The sequence below is a fragment of the Sceloporus undulatus genome, chromosome 5, assembly GCF_019175285.1.
Source record: "Sceloporus undulatus isolate JIND9_A2432 ecotype Alabama chromosome 5, SceUnd_v1.1, whole genome shotgun sequence".
NCBI lineage: Eukaryota > Metazoa > Chordata > Lepidosauria > Squamata > Phrynosomatidae > Sceloporus > Sceloporus undulatus.
The window spans coordinates 136835618-136862446 of record NC_056526.1 but is presented as its reverse complement, the minus strand read 5'-3'; the positions used below and the strand labels follow the sequence as shown (position 1 = coordinate 136862446).

Genomic DNA, 26829 nt, shown 5'->3' with positions numbered 1-26829 from the left:
AAATGGTTAGCCCCATGTTATATAAAAGGACCTCTTTCATATATATGTACTGCTTTCATCCTGCCACATGCCTGAGATCTTACTCTGGGGGCTCTGTTTGCAGTGGCATCATTAAGGTTGGTGTCACCCAGTGTGGTAACTCATGGTGTCACACATCCCCTGCCATGGTCCTCCTCCTATACTACTAATGTTATTCACAAATCATAATTCATGTGTATCACTGAATGTAATGACAATAGTTGTGACAAACTAGCAAAATTAAAATTACACCTTTAAATTACAGTATCATACACACAGCCTAAATGTATTTACAAATACATCATTTCATGTGGTTAAAGTCAAAATCTAGTAAAATGTGTTGTTTTTAAAGAAAATTTTAAAAGAATATATTTTAATTAATTAATTATTTAAAAAAAAAAAACCTCAGGGCTCCCCTTTTTCCTCCCACTAAGCCTCAGCTCACTCACAAAATCTCTTCAGCATTTTAAAATGCCGTAGCCCATTTCTGCCAAAAGGCAGATGTTTGGAGGGCAAAGGTGTCACCTGGTGCAGTCCACACTCCTCTAGTGATGCTAGTGTCTGTTTGTGTACTTACCTATAAGATCAGTTAGCTAATTGCACATATGGGACAATGCAGTCTGATGGCTCCTCAGCTTTGGTGGCTTTGAATTGTCCTTCCTATGGAAGGAATTTTTCCTCCACTATTTATTAATTACGTGATCCTAGACCAATTTATTTGAAGATATTGCTTTTAATTAACATGGAAATGGTTCATAGTCTTATATGGTAAAAACTATTGATATAATCTGTCTTCCTGCATATAGTTGCCTAGTATCTTAAAAAACAGGGTTTTTTTTTTATTTTTGAGAAAACAGTCCTAAATACCAGCTTATAAATCTCTTGAACAATCAACAAATAGTTGTAGAAATTACTCCATTAAGGGTAAATGCAATAGAATAAAATAGTGCTACATCTCAAATCCTTTCTTCATGTAATTAAAGATTCCACGCAACCTGAAGTGGGTCCTGAGGGGGGGGGACCTGTTTGACTTGCTGAAACTTTGCAATACTGTTAGGGAACTTTCCAATGTACTAGCTAGTGCTTTAGAGCAAAGAGAGCCTGCACTCAAAGCGATGTTATCTTGCTGCAACCTGAAGTTGGTGAGCTACAAAGCAACAATGGTTTGGAGAAAAGATTTTAGTTTCCTCTTTATATGATCATTCCTATTAAAACATTCTATTTAAGATTTACACTAAACAAATTCTTGAGCAATACAGAAACCATCAGCTGCAAACCTAGTTTCATGTCACTTGACATTTTATTTACAAATGGACATTTTCCTCCCACAACTGTTCTAGAGAACAAATAAGTTTTGTAAAACAAGTTTATTCTTCTACACTAAAGCCTAGAATCTTATAAAACATTAGTAGATTAAACATATGGGAAAGATTTGAACAGTGATTAGTAAGGTAATGGAAATGAAATATGGAACACATAGATTGTGCCAATTAAATCAAACCTTTCAATTATGCAAATAAACACAGTAATCATCCACATCGGCTTTAATTGATAGTATCACAGACATCCAAGAATAGTTAATTTAATTAACATTTTTTCAGGAATTGGCCCATGAATTAATTCAGAAGTACAGACTCGATATATATAATTCATTGATCTTATGCTATACCCTTCCTTTGAAGTTCTCATGTTAAAAATGGTCACTTGCAGGTCAGCAACACCAGAAGGATGCAAGTATGTCAGTTTTTTAATATCTCTCTCTCTGGCTTTGCTTCACGAACGAAGATTCAGGAAGGACTCATCCTGCGCTTTGTATAAGCGCGCTGGTGACTAAAAAGGCCAATCCAGGCCAAACAGGTCCGGTTGCAGAAAGTACAGCGGAAAGTCTCTTTGGGTGATGTTTCCAGGTTGCGGTTCTTTCTGTTCAGTATATAAGAGTAACTCCTGTTCAGAAGTCCACATTATAAAGATGCCATCATTATTTCTCAGTACCACTCACTGGACACATTTTTAGCTCTACATTTAACAACTAACAGTGTACATGCAATTTAAATGTTTATAGTTAATCATTAATCTTTATAGAACATGGCATCCAATTAAAGGTAAGTTAATGGCACTATCCTTTCTGAGAAACAGCAATCTGTCAAAGCCAAAGCAGAAAGTCCACTGCATGGTGCAGTTTCAAGGCAGGGTCTCTCAAAGTTCAGGAACCTGTCTGAACATTACTGGGATGAAGTCCAAATCCAATAATATTTTGGAGCTCACACTCCTCCCTCCAGACATCTTTATCAGAAAGGCAAAGTAATATCTGATCCAAGCTGTTCTTCAACTGTTTGAGTGCCAAGATATCCACTGTTGTCTTCATCTTATTAAACACCAGGAGACACCATTTCACAAGTAAATGTAATAAATCTTGGATCACACAATCTTTCCTCCCTTTAATATCCAAGAACAACAGCATGTAATGTGGATAATAGTTGAAGGGGGCTATTGACCTCGAGTGTCATTTTTAGCAGAAAGATCTAATAAATATAAAATAAATATTAAGGGCTGTCAATGGATTAACTTTTTTATCATTTGACTAATAACCAACCATTTGATTTCAAGTTCAATTTCCATTGTCTCGAATCATCGATAGTAATGCCTTTGGGAAGAAGTATAAGATAAAGTTCAGTCTAACAAAAGAGACCAAATCTTGTTAGTACTCTTTTCCTCTTTCACACCCTATTATTACGCACCATAATCAAACAGGTTTTAAAAAATGAAGTGTGCCATTATCTCACAGTTTGTTATTACTGATAAAAATTGCTCCCAAGGTATCCTCAAGTGAGGCATTAGTTGATTACTTACTAGTTAAACCTGTAGTCTTAAAAATTATGTTTTTAAAAAACTAAGGGTCAGGAACCTCCATCTTACTGGTGGACATGGACTGTGTGAGAGTCCATCATTTGGCTCAGCTTCATTTGCTATTATCTCCATTAACTTATCACTAACTATGTATTTAAACAGTCTGTATATAGCTGAGCTGCACTTTGCACACCTATAAAGTGCTCCATTGGGGATAGTCTTGAAAAGACAAGCATAGATTGGAGCTGTCCTTTGTAAGTTTGATGGGGAAATGTCCAAACTGGTAAGAATTACATCTTATTTCAACTGTTTTGTTCCTGGCTCTACTCTACTCTGCTCCCCAATTGTACTCACTGCTGGAAGCAAGCCAGAGACATTTATCAAGTTAGAATTATGACTTCAGCCTGATAAAGATTCCCCAACCTTACTATAAGCTAACACTGAACATACAGAACACTTAACTCAGAGAAAATATACCACATAACTTAAAAATAAGATTTGCTACAATTCTTTTCCATAATTCAATTTCTGTATGTGAATTAGAATTTATAGATCAGGAATAATATTTGCTCTATTCTTTAGATCCTTTGCTATATGCTCCTAAATTTTACCCACAACTTATCCACAGGTTATATCAAAATCTACAATTTTGGCCTCAAAACTTGCCCTTGACTTATATCTGAGGTCAACTTATAGTCAAGTATATACAGTAGACAGAAGTAAGGGAATGTGCTTCTGAAGCAGGCTGCTGTAATAGGGAATCAGATGTTATACATTTTCTCTGGTACTCACTGTATCAACAAAAACCTGTTTGAAGAGCACAGGCTGCTTAAGGGCAATAGCAAATAAGTAGAATGAAGTAAATGAAAAGGTCAAGTTTAGAAATTATAGTAATTTCTAAACTATTACGCTGAAGAAGAGAGAGCAGGCACATATAGAAAACAAGTTCAGATTCCTTTGGATACAAAAGCTGCAAGTCATGGGCAATGTGATAGCACAGCAAAGAAACTCCCCAAAAAGCACTATCCAGGACTTCTTTAAGACAGTTGGATTCCATCTCTTCATGTGCAAATACAATTCTTCACATGTCTATCTATATACAGTCAGTCGTTCATATTCATAGGTTTGACATTCACAATTTTGACTACTTACAGGTTGGTAACTGCTGCTCAGGTAGCTTGACCTCTCCCCTTCCTCCTCCTCCTCTCAATCTCTCGTCCTTCCAAAAGAGCCAGCCAGGTTTCAAACCTCTTTCCAGATCATCAACTGGCTCTTCTGTAAGGATGAGAGAAATGTGAAGTCGGAAGGATTTCATGGCTGGCATCCATAGTTTTTGTGTGTTTTTCGGGCTATGTGGCCATGTTCTAGAAGAGTTTATGCCTGGCATTTCACCAGCATCTATGGCTGGCATCTTCAAAGAATGCATTCTCTGAAGATGCCAGCCACAAATGCTGGTGAAACGTCAGGAATAAACTCTTCTAGAACATGGCCACATAGCCCGAAAAACACACACACACACATCAGCAATGCATGCTTTTTTAAAATATATGAGGTCATTTTTCTTCTTACTTATAGTTTCTTTAGTTCTCAAAATACTCTGCCATGCAAGATACTAAACAAATACAGCACCTAACTTGGTATATATTATCAAGTTAATAAAATGAAATTGTCTCACTTAAAGGACAAAGTAAACAGTTTCTGACAAAGGAACAAACTAAATGTCTTTAAAATTGTTACTAGAATTGCTGTAGACCTAGCAGCCATACATGTCTTTATATCCAGGTATGTACAGGTATTAGACATGGGGGGTAGTAGGTGCAAGAAGCCTGAATGTAAGCACAGAAACTTTTTTATATAAGATTTTAGCGCTAAAGGTAGCTTTAGCATTAAACTGAGAATATGTACTTTCATGCATACAAATGCACACAGTCAGCTAGGTCTTAACTTTATTTTAAGTAAAATTCTCAAAACATCGATGCTTTCTAATGGCCAAGTGAGAGCTCAGACAGTCACTCAATCTGTTTCATTAGAAATGCTCTATTAAACTTGTAGAAGTACACTATGAGCCAGTGTGGTGTAGTAGTTTGAGCATTTGGACTATGACTCTGGAAGCAGGGTTTGAATCACCACTTAGCCATGAAAACCCACTGAGCAAATCACACTCTCTCAGCCTCAGAGAAAAGCAATGACAAATCCCCTCTGAAAAAACTTGCCAAGAAAACCCAGTAATAAGTTCACCTTAGGGTCACAATAAGTCAGAAATGACTTGAAGGCAAACAACATACACACACGTTATTAAAATGCAAACTATGATATCTCATTGCTTTCAACAGGAAATGGCTCTTTTACAAAAACCCGTGGAACTTAAGTTTACGTCTCTATCTTTTTGAAATAAAACTGTCTATAGTTTCATTGCACTATTTTAGTAGCTGGGGAGAAAGAACAGGCAACAGTCAATAAACATTGATTCTCTTCTGCAAAACGTCACACTAGATGCTTTTTTTCCTTTGTTCAAGCAGCTGAGAAGTTATTTAAGCAATTAATTCTTTTAAAAAACAACTTGAAAAAAGAGCAATATTTTATGCATCAGTTCATGATTCACAGGTGGAAAATCTGGCTTCTCTCCTTGAAAATAATTCTATTAAATACATATGCTTTAATCACTGCTTTACAAAAAGAGTGGTCAAAGTGTGGCCCATAGGCCACATGCAATCCCAGCATTGTTACTGACACCCCAGGTCCCACAACCACCTTACCCTTTTCATTTTCTTCAGATGAAAAAAGCCCATAAAGTGGGACCAAGTATCATTTAGAGTAGTGTTATCATTTGCATTTGTAGTAGAATGTTAGCAAATTTGGGGCCAAGAGGGGTTGGTCCCCACTACAGATGCTCCCCCATTCCTTTCTGGGAACACAGCAGGAGTGCTTTGCACATATCCACACCAGGATGAACTGAGCTGGGAGAAAATGAGTGAATGCAACAATAGTTGTTTCCTTTAGAAGGCATATGTTAAGCCTCAGGAAAGCATTGTTGCTATTGTTAGTCAGCCTGCTTAATACTATTCCAGTTTGAAATCAGAGAAGGTACATCAAAAAGCTGACAGTCAACATCATTCTACCTCAAAGAGCAAGAATATACTTGTTTGCCATTACTAAAAAAGGTATCATTTGAGGATACACACAAGCAATATAAAAGCAAACAAATGTCACTTCTGTCAAGTTTGCTGTAGATCCCAGAAGTATGCAGTTAATTACTCACAATCTATATATTTATTAGGTGATTAACATACAGAACTTTATAAACGAATTAGCAAAATGTTTTGGTTTCTTTTATTTTGAGAAACTGAAGAAGGTAGAAGACAATTTTGCTAATTCATTTATGCAGTTTTGTTTGTAAATCACTCTAGATTTCAATATTTTTATTATTATTATTATTATTATTATTATTATTATTTTCATTTTGTGTTCTAAGTGTCTTGTAAAAGATTCAGCACTATGCAAACACTGGGCAACAATAATTACGACGTTACAGCTGGTTCCCAAGGAACTACTTCACTCTGATCAATCTGAGGAAAGCAATATAAAACCTAGAGACATTAATCTAAATACCCTATATATTCAAAAATTCCACTGAATTCAGAAAGGTTTATTCACTACCTAGTGCTCTTTGAAGTCTTAATATAGCATAAAATTCCACTAAAATTGGTACGGCAGACTCAAGAAATTGTGTTAAGGAGTGATCTACTCTCCCTAAACAATTACATATTCTTTGGCCTCTCTCTGCATTGGCTTAGAGAAAACAAAAACCAAAAGAGGAGAAAAAAAACTTTTCCAAGAGAGAAAAGGAGTGGTCTTCTGCCAGCCTCAGCTCAAATAGAGCCCTGAGGCTCTAAACCACAATAGAAGGTTTTCATGACAAACATGTTACTCATGGCAAATAATACTGAGAAAATGCCATTTTAGGATGCAGTCCAGTTTCTCAATCACATATGAGAACTTATTCCAAATCAGTCCCTTTATAGCTTTTCTAGTCAAACTAGCTGAAATCCATTCAAAGAAAACTATGGGCTGGTACAGATGGTCCTGAAGGGGTGGCTTCACATCGCCTCTTTGATTGCCGGTTTGGGGCCGCAGCAACCACACACCGCAGCCCCAATCTGGCATTTTTCTGGCCCCAAAAGTAGCCGTAAAATGCCGCTTCTTTATGGGATGGAAAAAAGGCAGGGTTTTTTTGCTGTGGTACCAGCTTTATGGCACTCCTACAGCATACAGCACATAAACGCTGCACCATCAGAACATTCCAATGCTGCCCGCTGTCTGGTCAGGAGGGCAATAGCATGCTGGCTTGGGGAGTCGCCGGAGCATGCGTCATATAAACGCCATGCCCCCATGCTGCCCCCCAAGCCTGTGTATTGTGCTGGTCTGTTTTGCCCCTAAGCTAGTATACTTTCTGAACATTTACCAACTCATCCAGCTAGATACAGACAATGTTATTTTGAAGCTGACACACTTTTAAACAAAAGTTATAATTTTAGGGCTATAGACGAAATGTACTGTAGATATTAAATAGATTTTTTTTAAAATTAAAAGTTAATTTTAAAAAAATGGTTTTAAGATACTGCACCACTGGATCTAGGTTTGAACCCAGACTTACTGTATTCATGTACAAGTCAACCTCATGTGTTAGACAAGGGAAAGTATTAGGGCCAAAATCATGGATTTTGGTATGACCTGTGGATAAGCTGAGGGTAAAATTTAGGGGAGGTGAAGGTTTTAGCATCAGATTGAGAAGGGAAGGGAGTGGAGGAAAATGGGGTGTCTGGTGGTCAGAGAGATCCAGAGGAGGAGGATGGAAAGAGAAGTTTTAAACATCGGAATGAGAAGGAAATCACCTCTTTCACAAAGACACACACACTCCTGCCTGGGCTACTCTTTCAGAAATCACTGCCGAGGCAGGGAGAGTGGGGCATCAGGGATGCTTTATTATGACTTTTCTAAGTGGTATTACAGCATTGACCCATATATACGTCAACCTCAGGTTTTAGGGTCAATTTTTGAACGTAAATATTTCCACTTATAATCAAGCATATATGGTAGTCATGACTGAACAAGACTGAAATCAATGGGCCTTTATTATTATCAAGTCCCTTTGATTTTGTTATATATATTCCATGTATCACTACATCCAGCTCCAGCTCACCGACTTCAAAGAGTAAAGAAAATTAGATGACTGATCACACTTTAGTCTGCCTCGAGAAATCAGAGACAGAGATTTTCCACTGAATGTTTTATATTCCCTTTTGCATAGGCATGCTCTTGAACAAAACAGCAGAAAATAATTAACAAGTTTTTAAAAAGGATATTTTAAAATTCTTTTAATATTTAAAATTGGACCTATGGCAGAAGGCACTATATGTGTGTTGCACACTAAGATTCACACCAGAACTATCTAGCCATAGTCACACTTTGAGCAGGTGTGGTGTAGTGGTTTGTGTGTTGGACTACAGTTCTGGACGTTAGGGTTCAAATCCCCACTCAGCCATGGAAACTCACTGAGGCTCCATCCGCACAGCAGAAATTATCCAGTTTTGTTAGGAAATGGCATGGATGTGGCCACTAGGGGAGCTGTTGTGGAAGTTACTTACAGCTCTAGTGGCAGTTATATGTGTCAGCATTTAAACAGTGCAAAGTAACTTATTTATTAAAGTAACTTATTTATTAAAGCCCTGGTGTAGAGTGAAGGCTTGAAATGCTCTTGTCATTATTTTTCATGCTGGGAGTTCAAGGCTGTTTGCAGTGGTGAAGGAATATTTTCCTTCTTGGCCTGAATATCTTTGCAGACATCTCTTCAGATTCCTTCTCCCTGGAGCCCTGTCGACGTGGTTCAACTCTGTAGGTGGTTGTGGTGGACACAGCACGTCCTTCCACGCCCTAACAAGTTTGACACCACTTTAACTGCCATGGTTCAATACTATGGAATAATGGGAACTATAGTTTTAGCACAAGAGCTCTCTGACAGAGTAGGCATTGAGCCATGGCAGTTAAAATGGTGCCAAACTGGATCATTTCTGCACTTCAGATGCAGCCTGGATGACCTTGGGCAAGTTACATTCTTCCAGACTCATAGGAAGGCAACGGCAAAACCATTCTGAACAAATCTTGCCAAGAAAACCCCAACTTAGGGTCACCATACATCAGAAATGATGTAAAGGCACATAACACATCATACTTCAGAAAAATATTACACAAGCATATTGACAATGTAGTGGTGGCCCCTTGATCCCACTTAAATTAAGACTACATTCTAGGCCAATGTATCATTACATAGGTCTGTCTTTGTATGCATAATCTGTATAGATTATAAACATCAGTTCAAAGCAAACTGCACCAAAATTAAACTGACATGGAGTATTTAAAATATTGACTATCGACAGTTGAACTTCACACCACACTTGAAGAGCCACAAATTCTTATTAGCAATTAAATATGCTCATTTCCATTTCATACTTTATTCTCTTCCATTTCATAGTTACACATGTGTGCAAATTCATATAGGAAATAATGAGATAATGTAATCAGTCAGGAAAATGTAAATCCTATTAAATATACAAATTAGTCACAGAATTGAATCTTTATGCAATAGTGAGAACACAACTTTTGGTTTTTGCAGTCAGACTTGTTCAAAATGTGTTGGTCAAAGGATCAAAGCAAATCTAAAATATGACAGAGTGATGTATTTAAACTAAGTGAATGGTTTGGGTGACAGCTGGGAAACCTGACCAAAAAACTGTCCACAATCAGGCTAAGGGTCCTTGACATGTACAGAATCTGTCACATTTATACAAAGTTCCTGCTCAATCTTTAGACCATGGGTGGGCTACTGTGGGCCTCAGATGTTTTTAACTGCAGCATCAATAATTAGGTCTGCCAGAATGAAAACTGGAGAGTGTTCCTGTATCTTTAATTCCCTCTGCCCCAAGCAACACTTGATAAAATTCTCTCTTCTGCATGACAATTAAAGGTACACAAGCCCTCTCCAATTTCCAGTCTGGCAACCCCATGAATAATACCTCATTGTTGACTATGCTGGCTTGGGCTGCTGAAAGCCGCAGGCTCAAAATATTAATTTTAGGATTCCCGTTTTATTTTTGTGACAGAGTTTACTTTTGTGATCAATGCCTTATGCAGCACCTGTAAAGACAGCAGGAACATCCTTGATCACAGAGGAACTTCAAGTGTTCTGGAAAGTATATGGGTTACAAGAACTGAGAACACAGAGAGTACATTACATGTTATATAAAAAACAAAAGCCAAATAGAAATTTAAAAATTCAAACTAATATGACAGTTTGGCATCTATTTTTGCTCTCTTTGAAAAATGCTTTAGGAAAAGATCCAAATAGAATTTTAAAAATTAAGTTTAATATGACAAATTCATAAAGTTTTCTGTACTCTAAAACAAGTTTACCCTAACATTTAATAAATCTGATTTAAAAAAATCACCAAGGTCTGAACAAATCAGAATCCATAGAGTGGCAAAAAAATTCATATCTAAGCACAAAGTTATTCTTTGTTTTGTGGATCTCCTGCAACGTGGACAAAAAAATGCAGAAAACACAAATCCATTACAGGTACAACAGGATTAACAGGCTACCATAAGGCCACCAATGTAATTCAGATATACCATTGCACAATTCCATCAGAAAAATGTTAGTATGTTATAAAAATAAGTCATAGCATCTTCTAAAAGGGCATGTATTAATGTAGTATTTCCTTAGGGCATAAGAGGATTGTTTTCTCTGAAGTTGATCTTCACTGTTAAGGATGGGTGGAGATAGTCATTCTTAATAAAATTCTTGGTGTTCTTGAGTGCTTCCAAACCAGTGGACTATGGAATATGGGGAGAAAGGATCACTCTCCCACTGTATTCCATGTTTCAGAAGCATCCAGGGGGAAAAAAGAGATTCTCAACTGTATTTTCAGTTAGGAGGTATTAGTTTTCTTCTTTCATCTAGTTTTGTGGATGAATGGTGACAGTGAGTCACATCATACTGGCTGGAGCTTGCTCAGAGAAGCAAGAAAAGGAAGGAGGAGGAGGAAGAATAAGAAAGAGAGGAAACAGCAGCAGCACATTTCTTACTTCTATGCCTTGTCTAAGTTCAATGAATGACATTGCACCATTCTTGAGAGAAAAAATCAGTTTGATTCCATGTCAAATGGGAGACAGTCTTCTAGACTGCACCCAATCAGATGTGATAAGGGAGCCTCATTCTCCTCGGTTTGTACCAGAAGGAGGAACACCAAGAAGGAGCACAAATGATTTACTAACTACAAAGAACAAAAGCAGTGGAACCCAATTCTTTACCACTATAATCTCAACCAGTTTATTTATTGAAGTTTTATCTATTTACTTATTTGCTATCAAGTCACAATCTCTCTCATGTTTACTCTCTCAAAGACTGCTACCTCATTTCTTATCATTAGATACAGTGAGTAGGTCCTCTCCATACAGACAAGAAACCCTTGCTGATTCCAACAAGTTATATTCAGATCTGGATAATGCTTCAAGACAAGGATGAGCAATGTGAACCCTATAGGCTACATACAATCCTAAACTTTGTTTATGGCCCACAGTTCTTCACTCCCTTGATGCCCCTCTCCTTAATATTTTCTCCATTTTTTGAAAAAACCAAACTGTTTTACTGCTGTTAGAGGTGGGAAAGTTTAAGGGATTCAACATAAGCCCCAACTCTGCACAACCAGAGATAATCATTATATTGGTTTTGTTTATATGGCTGCTCAAGCAGAAGAAAAATACTGTGAAGAGTGTGTGATTGTACTATGGGTTATTAAGCAAATTAGAGATTGAATTGTTTTGTTTTTGTTGTTCTCTGCCTGCAAGTCATCTTCAACTTATGCCAAGGCTATCATGGGGCTTTCTTGGCAAGATTTTTTTCAGAAGAGGTTTGCCATTGCCTTCCCCTGAGGCTGAGAGCATGTGACATGTCACCCAATGGGTTTCATGGCCAAGCTAGGGAATCAAACCCCGGTCTACAGAGTCACAGTCCAACACTCAAACCACTACAACTGAAGAGTAGAACATATGTGGGAAGTAACAAGAGTTTTACAAAAACTGAAAGAATGGAAGTCAGGTGAAAAAGTGTTAACAGAAGAACCAAATCCAAAATAGACTAGGCAGAGAGAGAAAAAAGACAGAAAACTCATATAAAATCAGAAACAAAAATTAGTAATAAAGAGAATATACTGCAGAAGGATAAATAAAATTCTTATCACCTCACGTTTTAAAACAAAGAAATCATTTGATCTGATCCCAATTTAGGGAGCCACAGTAAGAAATATTTGAAAACCTTAACTCGATATTATTAAATCATCAGATGGATCAAGAAGACTCTAGCCCTCTCATGCTTATAAAGTAATACACCTTTCAGCTTTTAAAGGTGCTACAAAACGTGTGTTGGTTTTGTTGCAACACATTAACAGAGCAACCCCTTTAGAAGCTGAATTATAATTCTCATATCACCAGCAGCAGAATTTTGGAAACACTGAGGTACAGTCCAATTGTACACATTTACTGCAAACAGTAATTTTGAATTTCACAAACTGAAAGCACGTACACACATAAAGTCAACTGGTCATAACATTATGACATACAACATAACAAATAATAAAACAACGTAGCATTGCACTTTTTGATTTGGACATCATGCAGAAAAAGCATTTCACACTTCATACATAATAGTGTTGCAGAGTAAAATCCAAATGGCAAGATTATCAAGAATTTTGTTTATTCTTCCTAAATGTTTTCTTTTACTTTAAATGACTGAGCTGAGAATGTTGATATTCATCCTTAAAACAATTATAGTTTAACTTTTAGAAGACACAAACTGCTAATACATCACATGCAGACCACAAGTGCTTCCAACATATGTATACATGATTGTTTGAATCTATTCTCAGCTTTCAACTAAAAATCTATGAAAAGATAAATGATGCAAGTCCTCATACTTGTGGAGACATGCCTGAAAATGTGTGTGAATGCACATCTGTCTAAAAGACTCAAACAAAGAGGACATATAAAAACTTCTCACTTGATTTGTTTTAGAGATCTATAGTTTCTGAACCTGATGTATGACTTCATGTTTTTATAGAGAAGCAGGAGAAAAAAATCTTATAAAGATATCTGCCATTTCTGGATCAAGAAAGAATGCCTACTTTTCTTAGCACCTGGTTACATCACTACATGGACCCACTGTAACCTGGCTACAAGATGTACAACAGTACTCAAATGTTTCTGAGTATCAGAAAGGCGAATAACAAAATGGGGAAAAATAATTTAAATGCTTACATGCCTTAAAGCTTCTGTTCCCTCCCCATACAGCTTGAACTATTACTCCATCTAAATACAATGCATTCTTCAGAACTGGTGAAGCACTTAATCACTGCACATCAAACCCAAACCATACCCAGGGGCAGTGCACTTAGAAGTACTACTCAATGAGAAACAACCTCTGTTTAAGGAATCTGATCAGACCTGCCAATAGACAAAAGCAAGTTAGGTCAGTCATCATACTTAAAAAAAAAAAGGTTCTAGATAGCTTTATAATAAAAATAATAAAAATGGTTTTGCTCTCAATACGTTCATCAAAATGAACAAGAAGATAAACATGTGGAGTGCTAGAAAGATGCCACTTCTCCTACCATGACTGGAAATGATTTCTAAGAGTCATTTTTGTTGGATTTCATACCAGTTATAATTAAACTTCTACATTTTTGCTTGCAATGGCAAATGCAATACACACAGAGATTATACAGCTGGAAAGTTCCCATTGAGGCCTTCTAGTCGATCCCTATTACCGATAAGAGGATTAATTACAAACATTCATGTTTTATGATAATGCCAAATGTTGAAAAAAATCCTCTTGAGGGACATAGTGCTGAACAACATCTGTGAACAGCCATCTGTTGCTTGGGGCAAGAAAGCAGTCAGAGGAGTCAGTGGAAGAAAACTCAGTCTGACAAAGCATTTATAACTTTTTGTGATCAAGCCTCCCTCAGTTAGTCTGTAAGAAATAAACAAGTCACAGAATCACTGCAAAGCGATCCTGATGATCAGCTAGTTCAATGCAAGATATAACTACAGCATCCCTTGCAGATCTGTTTGGGATGTGTTAAGTACCTCAAAGAAAGAAAAGCCCATATCTCACGAGGTAATCTGTTCCTGAATGGTTAGGAAGTGGTCCTAAAGTTTTGCTGGATTATACGTTCCTACATTAGGGTCACTTCCTAACAGTTCAGTTTCTAAAAGTTCACTAACAGTAGCCCTTTGCTGACATATCCAACCCTCTATGAGCCAGTGTGGTGTAGTAGTCTGAGTGTTGGACTAGGACTCTGGGAGACCAGGAGTTTGAATCCAAGCCTAGACATGAAAACCCAATAGGTGTCCTTGGGCAAGTCACAGCCTCTCAGCCTTAGCAAAGGCATATCCCCTCTGGACATATTTTACCAAGAAAACCAAGTGATAGGTTTGTCTTAGGGTCATCATAAGTCAGAAATGACTTGAAAACATACAACATTATTGTCCCTACAGTTCCTACTAGTTTGCCCTTTGCAGCAAAAGGGGAAAAGTTGGTTCCATCTCCTGTGTGACAGATCTTGCGATAGCTGCAGACTTCTATAATTTCCGCTTTTAATCTTCTATTTTCTTATTTAAACATGCTTTGGTGTTTTCCAGCTCAGCAATCTGAATAATCTTCATTTGATTTATCATATTATAAACTTGATTTTCTTGCGACTGTCCAAGCAAACCAGTTGCTAACAGTGACATGAACATTTGTTTCCTCATATGATTTGTGTAAAGGACACTTACCCGAACAGGAGGACTTCGTGCTTGTACTCTCTGCTGCTGGCCACTTTGAGAACTTTGAAGGTCTTTTGGAATGCAGTTGGCAACAGTGCTAGTCTGGGCCCGTAATGGATTTGTGGAACTCACTATACCACCAGGTTTCCGAGGCCTTTGTTTGATGCCATCCAGCAGTCGAACAAGCAAAATATTACTGGGAAGTTCATCAACACTGCAGTCAACTAACGTCCTGCATTCTGGACAGCGAAGCTCATTTCGGGAGCTTACAATGCCCAACAGACACCGTTTGCAAAATGTATGTTGACAAGGCAAGACTTTTGCAGAAGCATCAAGGCGTTCTAAACAGACAGGACACTCCAGCAGATCTAATAAGGCTGACTCATCCATCTTTTATCTAGTTTACCAGGAAACAAGCTTTTACAAAAATCATATCCATTCTGAACATGTTGTGGAAATCATGTTATACCCATGCCTTTTTACTCTTCTTTCTGAAATTTGAAAAAGAAAAAAAAAAAACAATTAATAACAACACAAAAAAGGAAACACAATGTTTCAACAGCAAAAATCTTGTTTCTTTCACATGCAGCTTCCCAAATTTGCAACATTAAAAAAAAATCTGCCTGCTAATCCCTTAAAATATCTGTTTATTGTCTATCTAGTTCTCTTTGCTTTTGACATTTTATGGGTTATAAAGTGTCAGAAATAAAAGTCAGTTATATTAGTTGATCTCACAAAAATAGTTTAGTGAAGAAGGAGGATAGAATAATAGAGGGAGCGTCATACAAACAAGTGAATCAGAAGAAATAATCTTGTTAGTGAAATGCTTAAAGTGTATTGATCAGTAGGAGGGATTGCTTTTACATTATTGTCTTTCATTTGTGAAACTTAATGATGATTGCCAAGATGGGAATATCACTAAACTTACAAGTGCAGTACCTTGAAACTCTGTTATTACACAGCACTGTTCAAGCACTGGTGCAATTAATCTCTGTATTTTAAAATTGCTTCAAAATTTAAGACATTTTCTATTTCAAAAATTGTGAGAAACCTGGGTACTTAAAAATCTGTGCATGTTGAACTCACTAATTGAAGCTATCTTGTTGAAACAAGAAAAATAATTCTGTGAAGTAAACAGCTTGATAACTATTATTTGGGACAAAAAAGGAATAATCACTGCAATTTTTTTTTTAAAAAAAAGCACCTTTCTGGCTTGCAATTAAACATTATTGATTAAAATCCACGTCTCATACTGAGCACCTGAAATGCAAAACACAGAGGGCGAACAATAAGTAATTCATTGTTCCAGAAAAGCCTCTAGGCTTGTGTTTCACAAACAGAGTCTCCTCCTAGTATTCCATGTGAATAGCAAGAGAAAAGAGAATTGCAATATGGGACAGAGCAATGGGATCTGGTATTGAAAACTAGAAGTCCCGCTAGGTGTACTCTTTGGATCATGGCCATGGGAAATCTTTACGGCATGAAGTTTAAGCAGTGATGTTTTTGAAAATCCACCTTGTCAAACTTTTAATTATATTGAGAAAGTAAAAAATATGATGAGCTACTGCATATACTGTGTTCAAGGACACCCTTAGCAAGTGTGTTAGAAGGCTGTGACTATCATTTCAATAGTCACAGCCAAGCAAGGAACTTAACTAATAAAAGCAGCAAACTCAGCATTCAAATAGTTTAGTTTCTACAGTACTTTGGTGAAAAATGAAGAGCATCACCAAGACTTCCTTTAGGCCACTGGATAACTATTCACTATCCATTACAGACACACATATTACGTAAGTATTTTCATAGCTGAAGATTTTGGAGCAAGCATGCCAAAGAGGACTGGAGCAAGTAGCCAGTAAAAGTAGTACATGGTAATGGCTGATGTGGTTCACTGATAGAACACAAGAAGATATTTGGTAGATTTGGTTACAAAAATGAGCCATCTACAAAAGTTCACTTCAAGGCCAGAGAGGGAGATAAATAACCCCCCAACTTGCTTCAAAGACATACAAGAAAAGCATTTAAGATTTAAAAGGGACAATGAACAATGGTGGCATTAACAATGGTGTAAAATAGTTCCCAAGTGGCTGACAGCAATTGATGATAGTTGGTGAAGTTTGGTCTGATTTTGTCTTTTGCCCTTCCAACTTTTGTACCAATAATTGTACTGTTTTGATCATACTATTATCTCAGTATTTATATTTTACTATATTTTATACTGGTCAATGACCAAATAAACGATTGATTGATTGATTGATTGACTGATTGGTGGTATTACAGAGGTGACTTTGTGTTCTGTTGTTTTTTTTAAAACAAGTGATCTGTTTTAATATTGTAATACAGTATTTTAATTCTACTTTAAAGGTCACTTTCAAATGTTTTTAACTGTACTGTGCTTTTTTGAGTCCCACCAATTTTAGGGGGGAAGCGGTATATAAGAGCCCGAGTGGCAAAGTGGTTTGGGTTATATGACTCTGGAGACCAGGGTTCAATTCCCAGCTTGGCCATGAAACCTACTTGGGCAAGTCACTCTCTCTCAGCCTCAGGGGAAGGTAGAGGTTTGCCCTGGGCAAACCTCCTCCAAACAAATCTTGCCAAGAAAACCCCATGACAGGATTGCCTTTGAGTCACCATAAGTCAAAAAAAAAAAAAAAAAAAAAAAACTTGAAAAGACACAACAACAAATAAATAAAATAATAAAAATCTATTTTAAAAGACCCCACAAGTGATCAGTTTTAATATTGCAACAATTTAATTCTATTTCAATGGTCACTTTTATATGTTTCTAATTGTACTGTGCTTTTGAACTATAAGCTGCTCTGAGTCCCAAATTTTTTGGGGGGAGGGGGGAAGTGAGAAAATAATAATAATACTAATAATAATAATGTATTTTCATAGGTGAACCTTTTAGAACAAGCATCATGCCCAAAAGGATTTGAGTAAGCAGCCAGTAAGGGAAGGATACATTAGTACATGATAACAATTGCTGTAGTTTACTGACATAACACAAGAAGATATTGGGTAATCTTTTTATATTACTACAATACTACTATATTATTATTATTATTATTATTATTAGGGAGCCAGTGTGGTGCAGTAGTTTTGAGTGCTGGTCTAGGACTCTGGAGACCTGGGTTCAAATCCTGGCTGATGCATGCCAACCCCATGGCGAGTCACACTCTCTCAGCCCATGGCTCTGCTCTGGGGGCCCCAGGACAAACGCAAACTCCCAGAATCCCATAGCCAAGTTGAGCCAGATAAAAGAGAGCTAAAGCGGTACCATACCGTGTTATTTCCTCCAGTGCGGATGCAGCCTGAGCCACGATGGCTCCCTTCCTGGAGTCCTGTGTGTTTTTGCAGAGGAGAGAGACACTGGAGGAAGAGGGCATAAGAAGGAAGGGAGGGAAGAAGGAAGGGAGGGAGGGAGTGTGGGGAAGGGGCCCTACTGTGCCCCCCGGCTTCTCGCAAGGCCCCCGGAAGGGAGGAGGCAAAAAGGGGGTCCTCCTTCTTAAAAGGAGCCCACCCAAAGGCTCCCCATTTTCACTCACCTCCTTCTCTGCGGCGGAGGGGGGAAAGCAGCAGCGAGGGGCTTTTGGCGCCTCTTTGTTCCCGCGAGGAGGAGGAGGAAGGAAGGAAGGAAGGTCCCTTCCAGGCAGCACGGCTTCCTCTTCCCCAAAAGGAGGAGGAGGAGGAGGAGGAGGAGGAGGGGAGAGGGAAGGCAAAAGGAAAAGGTGGAGGAGAGAGAGAGACAGAGAGAGGCTGGAGGCGGGAGCCTTTCTCAATTCCTTCCTTCTCTCTTCATGGAAGTCCTCCCCTTTGCCTCCAAGGGCTGGGCTTCCTCTCTCTCTCTCTCCCTCCCTCTCGACTCCAGGGGCCCTTCTCTCAGTGGGAGAGAAACACAACCTCCTCCTCCTCCTCCTTAAATAAAAACACAAATGCCTTCTTCTTCTTCTTCCCTTCTGCAGAGAGACGCCTTTCCCTCAGCAACATCCCCGCCCCACCTCCCTCCCTCTCCCGCCCCATTACTCTTCTCCTCAGGCGCCCAGGGGAGGCCTCCTCCCAGTCCCTTCCCCAACAGACTCCCTCAGAGAGCAAAGGACCAGCAGCCTCCTTTCAGCCTTTTCTGTCCCAGGAGGGAAGTCCGGAATGTCCTCCATTTTTGAGCCTCACCAATACTGGCCACACTTGGTCCTCTTTTTTCCTAAGGGCTGCGCTTCATTCAGCCTTTTCTCTCCCAGGAGGAATTCCAGAAGGTCCTCCATTTTGAGCCTGACGAGACTAGGTCCTCCATTTCCAGGACATGTCTTCCATTTCAAACTTTTCTGTCTCAGCAAGAATTCCAAAATGTCCTCCATTTTGAGCAGGAGTGAGAGGCTCGAATTTGCATTTATACCTGTGTCTTTCAGCTTTTGTTTTGTCATGTCCTACATTTTGCAGTGCCTTGCCCTCCTTTGGGGTCATGCTATATGGCCACCTTGTCACAGAGTCCCTTGGAGTGGCGAACCATCTCAAGCTTTAATCATGGCTTGCCTTCTTCTCCAGAGGCCGGGTGACCAGACCTGGTCCTCCTTTTTCTGGGACATGCCCTAGATTTCAACCGTCTGCCCAGGAGGGATTCCAAAACCTCTTCCATTTTAAGTAGTATGCATTTACATTGCTATTAATGTTTTTAGCTTTTATTTGGTCATATCCTACATTTTTCCTGAATGGCTTACGTTTTGCGGCACCTTGTCCTCCCTTGTAGTTCGGACCAGGGTTACCAGTTGTCATGATTTCAGAGGCACTGTGCAGTGTAGGGCATTCAATAACAATGTAGGACATGACCAAAGAAAAGCTAAAAATGCATAGAAGTGTAAATCCTTGCTTCTTAGTCATGCTCAATGTGGAGGACATTTTGGAATTCGTCCTGGACAGAGAACGTGTCCTGGGAAAGAAGATGTCTGGTCACTCTGTCCAGACAAGGCTCTATATACACACACGCAAACACACAATCTCCTGATAGACTTGGCTTGTTTCACCTACACCGCACCATAGGGCTTGGAGTGTACAATGAAGGGAGATGACACGGAGTATACAGGCCCCAGGAAGGAAGGAAGAACTGTTGGTGTGTGTGTGTCTTAGGGAAGAGGCAGACAAAAACAACAACATGAGGGAGAATAGGTTAAAAAAAGGCAGCTCCACATTCTCAGGTACAGAAATGCTTTGTGGTGTTTTTAGGGAGAGAAAGGAGAGATCCCACTTGACAATGGTAGTAGGTTCAAGTCCCCTCTCCAAACATAAAAACCCACTGGGTGACTTTGGGCAAACATAAAACCCACTGGGTGACTCCCTCAGCCTGAGAGGATGGCAATGGCAACCCCCCCCCCCCAAAGAATCTGGCCAAGTGAATCCTATGATAGGTTTTCCATAAGTAAAAAAATGGCTCGGAGGCACACAGGTACAACAACAACAAAGGAGGAGGAGAAAAATCTGGAGATCCTTTGCATAGTAAGCAGTTGGAAAACTGGACTTTACAGGAGGAAAAATGCACCACTGAGAATTATATCCGTTCTTTCTAAATGGCTTGTATGAATAAGCCAAAGGGGATTGTTTGCTTATATATGGGTCTTTATGCCTCAGCAAAGGACTTTCTAGTTAGTGCCAATTTCTACACATGTTTAGCCAAGGACAGAGCTGGCCCAAGACATGGTTCTGAGATGTGGCTCTGCCTTCCACATACAGAAGCAAATTGGACTAGCTCTGTTCTAATAGTGGGGTAGCGTGAGTGACATTTGTTAACTATGGTCATTTGGCACACTGCTGTCAGGCACTTAATGGCCTGTTACAGACAGCCAAAATAAAGCTGCTTCGAGTCAGTGGAGGTATGGTGTTTCAATGATGCATGCGTCCTAAGAGTCCAGAAGCCACACCAAAGCCACGCTCCAGTCCTTAGGGCTGGAGCATGGCTTTGGCACGACTTTTGGACTCTTAGGATGCATGCATCATTGAAACATCATACCTCCATTGTGACTCAAAGCAGCTTTATTTTGGCTGTCTGTAACAGGCCACTGTTGCATCAAGTGAGAATTTGAATGAATGCATCACAGGTTAAGCGCTAATGACAGAACTGTCATCATATAATGGTAACTCATCCAGGGGCTTTCCAAGAAGGTGGTTCATTCATCTTGACTGTAAACATCACGGGATCAAAGATAAAATGCTGAGTTACTGGAAGAGGGGGCTATAACTCCCTAGATTGGCCAAAGGTGGCTGAGTATCCATTCCACTGGATGATCAGGTGAAAATTCTCCCTTTATAGTTAAAGCTGAAGAATAAGAAGTACAGCCTGTATTTTAGGACCCAACACACAACTGCTCTGTTTTGCTTAGTGTGCTTTGGAAGCAGAGCTATACTACAGAGCATGGAGGAGAACTTGTGGCTCCCAGCCCTATTCCAGCCCCCAAGGGACTGATGAATACCTCTCCCTGAACCTTAGGGACTGATGAATAGGGCCTACAGCTTTGCCCCTTTCCCTAACTCTCCAAGCACACCCACTTTCCATTTTGGAAGGAAAATGGCAGGTGAAGAGATTGTCCCTTATCTGAGGTTGGATAACAGCAGGATAACCCACTCCACAAGCAGGGCATGAAGGAATCATGGAGGAAATAGTGACATTCCACCATAACTCTGCTTGTTTTTCCATTGGGAATGCATGTTGGAGAACAAGAAAGTCCATTATTTCCACTTTAATCTCTGAAGATTATACTCTATGGAGACAAAAGCGTACAATTCCATGGCTGTATCTTCATGAAAAAGGAAAAAAATGATGTTTGAGTGGGGCCTGGGGGTGGGCTGAATGACTTAAGGGAAATAGGTAGGTCACCCCTTGACATCATTAGCCTCCCAGTTGAATCCTACACTAACTCCAACCCCCCAAATGGTCCATAGAACCCATCTATTTCTGCACCCCTTATATCAAGGAAGAAATTAAGTTGAGTTTCGTACTAATTGCATAGGGAAAGTGAAACAGAGCTGGTGTTCAGAGTGTCAAATAGTGAGCTTCTATTTTTCAGTCATTCTATAATGCTCATTAATGAGGTCTTTCCAGTACAAGAGATCTTTTGACTTCAAAAGAATTACATAAAACATAGGCTGAAATTGGTGAGTTACCTGAAAGCAAAGGTAAGGACTCAGCCACTGAATTTCAGCTCACAAGATAGAAAATAGCAGCAACAAGTAACATTCTGTCCATTTGAAAGATTAAGAAGCAAGGATATTACGTACAACAAAATAATTGCTGAACTCATGGTTAGGTCAGGAAAACAAGTGTTTTTAATTAGTGTCTTTCATCTAGGTAGTCCATAGATTCAATTAAATATTACAATAAAAGTATGCCAAGTGCCTATTTTTATGTAACCACATTTGAAGGAGATGCACATTTATCATATCCAACAGTATAATAGTAAAAAAACAAAAAACAAAAGTTTAATTAAAGCATCTTGGTTAAGTTCATTTACTCAGCAGTGACTTTCATAGAGTTCTTGGAAGCGCACATACGTTTATAACTCGTAGACCTTTATTTGAAAAGCAAGGCCGGACTCGACAGAAATGGTAGACATAGGTTCCAGCTTAATTATTCTATTTCAGCAATCCAAGGCATTTCACGTTTATTTTTCAGAAACAATGTAATGAATTGTTCAGTAATTCAAGACAGCTCTGGACTGAATTAATTCCTTAATTTAGAGCAGAGCTGGTTCTGCATGGGGCAAATAAAGCAGCTTAGCCCCAACTTCAAACCTAATGTGGCACATGATGTTCATCTATTCTAGAGTGGAATATGTTTTTTCTAACCTGTGGGTATTAACTCACATTTTTAAAATTCCCTTTTTCTGGAACTTTTGAGAAGAAATCAGCTCTCCCCTTCCCTATGTCTCCTGTTGTGAGGTTTTGAAACTGATCCTGGGAAAGCGTCTGCAGTGTCAGGTGCTACCTTTCAATTTACTTTGTCACCTGGGTAGGATCACCTGAGCATTCCAGCCCTTTATGAGCCACTCTCTTTTCTGTATCAAGTGCCTTTTTTTTTTCTTTCCAAATGTGATGGTTCACTTATCACATAGCTTTTTCACTTTCTCTGTATTGCCTGCAATTGTGAAGTGGTTTGTTTGCTTGCAAAATATTTTTGAGAGGGATCGGAGTTGATCTGCAAGGAATGGTAGACACTGTTGTGACCTAGGGAACCCGAGAAAGAGGTGTCTGTTGCAACAAGCATGAGACACAGGGCCTCATAGTCACTGGGGGCAGAAAGGAATAGAAGGTGCAGTTTGCAGTTCAAAAAGAGCCACAGAAATATACAGTAGATATATCTGAGGTAGTGGAATGGGAGATACTCAAAAGGGCCCACTGAACATAGCTGGACCAAAGTATTCACTAGGCATAACTGCTGGATTGTGGAGCAATCTAGACCAAACTACTCAGTTACCATGTAGTAGAAACCATTGTTTATCAGCATCCAAATAGTCACAATATCTCTTTCCTCCACTGGAATGGAGTCCCTCATCACAAGATACCTTTAGGGGTACCTTGATCTGCACAGCCTCACAGATCCTAGATCAAAATAGATTGATTACAGTATATTAATCAACATTCCTAATAAATGTGAAGCAAAATTATCTTAAATTGGCAATATTAAAGTGGCAGGTAAAAGCACTGAAGACTGACAATCCTACCACATCTACTTATCATCAATTTATAAATTTGGCCTTTCTGGACCAGTATGCCTAACATACTGAGGTTTAATCAGTCAATACAAGAATGATGCTACAATAAAGTTCCTCAGTATGATGAGGGAGAGTAAACTTTTTTCTGATGAGGGGTGCATTCTGTCTGTGAAGGTTAGGTGTCTAGTGGACATGGTCTTGAATGAAGGTATTCATGTGTCCTGTTTTACATTTCTGTATTTTAATATTAGTCTTCAGAATAACCCTCTCTTTGATGTGTTCTCTAATCAAAATCAAAAGAACAATAAGAGATTAACAAGTTCCTTCTCTACAGTTGCAGCAAATTGAACAGACACACAGATCACACAGTCACAGTCTTACCCATAATAGCCAGATACATTCTGTTTCTATTTAAATTATAGTAACCTCATATAGATATCTATAGGAAGACATTGCCATATATGAGTGTTATTCAACTCATTGTTCTCTTTTTGAGGGAGTGATGTATTTCCACTTTTTGGCAGTTCATAAGTGATGAGCCTATCTTGGATGCATCACAACTATTAGATACTCAAGTGGCTTCTGCTGTGTAGAGAATCATTTACAAGCTTTGGAAGGTATCCCAGGTATGATCAATGACCTTATCTGGATAATGGACTGCAGTGATGCATGCCTTGGTAACCTTCCATTTAGATCATTGTAACATGTTGTCCATGTTGCTTTTGAAGATGATTTGAGAAATAAGGTGAGCTGTGTCTATTTGTTATGATTTTACTACAGCTGTTTTTTTCTCACTTTTGTGAGTATCCAGGATGTTTCTGGGCCCAATTTGAAGTGCTGTTTGTGTGTTAGGGGCTTCAATCCATAAAGATCTACAATGGATTGAGAACAGGGTATCTGATGGAACTCCTCCTCCTGTATGCATCTCTTCGATCCAAAACACACTGCAGAAATAATCCAGTTTGAGACGACTTTAACTGCCTTGGCTCAGTACTAGGGAATCCTGGGGAGTGTAGTTTATTGTGGCAGCAGAGCTCTCTGACAGAGAAGGCTAAATGTCTCACAAAACTACAGTTCCCAGAATTCCCGAGCATTGATCCAGGCTAGTTAAAGAGGTCTCAAACTGGATTATTTCTGGAGTGTTTTGGACCTTTATTTCTAAATCATTAATGGAAGCTCTTTGAATACAGTTCTAGCTGAGGTATGGAGAGTGGGAGTGAGAAGGTGCCTAGTGCCCACAGTGTTGTTCCTTTGGCATTAATCCAAGACTGTATTTCTCTCAAGTCATTTTAAACCTTTTAGAATTCGTCTTTTAGTATGTGTGGTATAGGAGATTATTGCATTACAAAAAAACCCCTCTTATTCCTGACAGGACACAGTCACGTTTCAGATTCCAAGCAGATTTTACCGTACAGTACTCATAAACGCCACCACTGCTACCGCCTACTGGGCAACTGCAACCTGCATGCAGCCTGGGTCCTAACAGTGCTTAGCTGGCTGATTTTCAAAGGTGGAAACTTCCTGTGTTTGAAAATTGGCCGGGCTACATGTGAATTGCAGTTGCCTGGCAGAGGCAGCGTCATTTTTAAATACAATATAACCCACTTGCAATCTGAAATGTGACTATACCTCATCAGGGATAAGATGCATTTTTTTGTAATGCGGTAATCTCCACAGTTTTCATGTTCATAATTTAAAACCGGACTATAATTTTGCTACTATTATTTTACTAAGTGACTCCTGGCCTTTTTATGCTGCTCTGAATTTTAATGATATTTTCATTTCAGTGTTCATTGGATGGTTATTACTGCTTTCTACCTATTTTTGTTTTATGGGGTTCTCTAATAAATACAGCAAATGAATAATAAATAAGGGGGCTGTATTGCATGTACTTCATTTAAATAAAAGTGAAATTTACAATGTATATTTTAATATACTTATCCATGTGAAAGAAGTGTCCTCTGAAGTATTAAATTTATTGAGGACAAAATATTTAGGGTGTAGTCTACATATACTCTTCCATACATTCAGGCTAGATTTCAGTAAATGTGCAGAAATAGAATTTATATCCATTGCTCACATTGTGTAATGGGGTCTTGGATCTCCTAGGAATTGTCTTCTCAGGGAAATTACAAAGCAACTGTGTCAAGTTATTATGCAGTTGCATAGGGAGTTATATAAAATGGAAACTCTTCCAAATAACGTATTAATGAACTGATGCATAGCAAATATGATCATGTGAATCTCTGGCAGCTCAGATTAACAGAACTGCCAACAATTGTGGTGTTGCTTTTGGAAAATACTTAAACAAAAATTACTCCTACTTAAAGAAAAAGGGTGAAGATTTTATACAGAGATATAAAATGTTAAAAAGGAAAAGGAGGTATTTCAAAGGATTATAAAATCAGTGAGCTTGTAAAAAAAATCTGGCAGGACTCAGTCATACTGGCTGGGGCTAATGGGAGGTGAAGGCCAACAACCTTTGGAATGGAGCAGTTTTCCCACCATTATTTAATATGTACTAGGTCACTCCTCTAGCTCTGTGTGTGTGTGTGTGTAGTTATTCTTAAGTCTTACCAAATTGCACATGTACAAGGGTTTCTAAATGAGTGCATGCTATTTAATATGCATTTTTTTTCAACAGAACCTATTGTTTCTTAATAGATATAAGCATAGTATAATACAGTATGTTAAAGATGAGTAATGTTTAATCCTTTTGCCAAATGGCTAAACATATACCAATTTTCCAGAATTATAGACCTGCTGACTCTTTGGGCCATTCTGAATTAAGTATTTTCTAATACAATGTACAGATAGGTTGGGAAACAGGAAGGAGCTTTTGATGCACATAAATGGTAAAATATTATCAATCACATAAGGAGATGCGTTTTTCTGAGCATATAAATGAGGTCTAATTATGTTTTTAATGTTTCAAAGGAAACTTTTCCACCTTATTTAATATCCCATGATGCTTGTGCGTGCATACACAGACATGCATATTTATAAGTTCATATGTAACCATTATCTTATGCACATACAGTGATCCCTCAACATTTGCTGGAGTTAGGGGGGAAGGACCCCCATGAATATGGAAAAAACGCCAAAAAAGCACTATTCTTTTTACTTGAGAGAACACCTCTCTAGGAATCTCCAGTGCAAGTTTATGGTCAACACCTGCCAGAAGTTGACCATAGACTCATGCTGGAAGACCTACAAATGCCTAGATAATTGTTTTCTCTATGAACATCTAGGTTCTCCAGCACTCTCCTAAAGTCTAGAATGTTGTACTAGGAGTTCGAGTTCATCTTGCTTATTCCCCACGCTCTGTGCATTAGTTGCCCTTTTCTGCACCTTTTCCAACAAAAGAGCATTCCTTTTTAGTTGCAGTGAC

The 26829-nt window shown here is 38.6% G+C and overlaps 1 protein-coding gene across 6 annotated transcripts in view; it reads right to left on the bottom strand.

Moving 5' to 3' along the window:
- SH3RF1 (SH3 domain containing ring finger 1) overlaps window positions 1–18682 on the bottom strand; it is a 96042-nt gene extending 77360 nt beyond the window's left edge. For 4 of the 6 annotated variants that reach the window (XM_042467240.1, XM_042467234.1, XM_042467237.1 and 1 more), the window contains exons 1-3: window positions 18291–18682; window positions 18028–18086; window positions 14752–15233 (exon numbers count right to left, since the gene is read on the bottom strand). In XM_042467240.1, coding sequence (XP_042323174.1) covers window positions 14752–15132 — 381 coding nt within the window. In that variant the 5' untranslated portion in view covers window positions 15133–15233; window positions 18028–18086; window positions 18291–18682. Of the gene's footprint in view, window positions 1–14751; window positions 15234–18027; window positions 18115–18290 lie in introns of all 6 variants that reach the window. The other 2 variants (XM_042467236.1, XM_042467235.1) reach the window with 2 other exon arrangements.
- Window positions 18683–26829: the final 8147 nt, after the last annotated feature.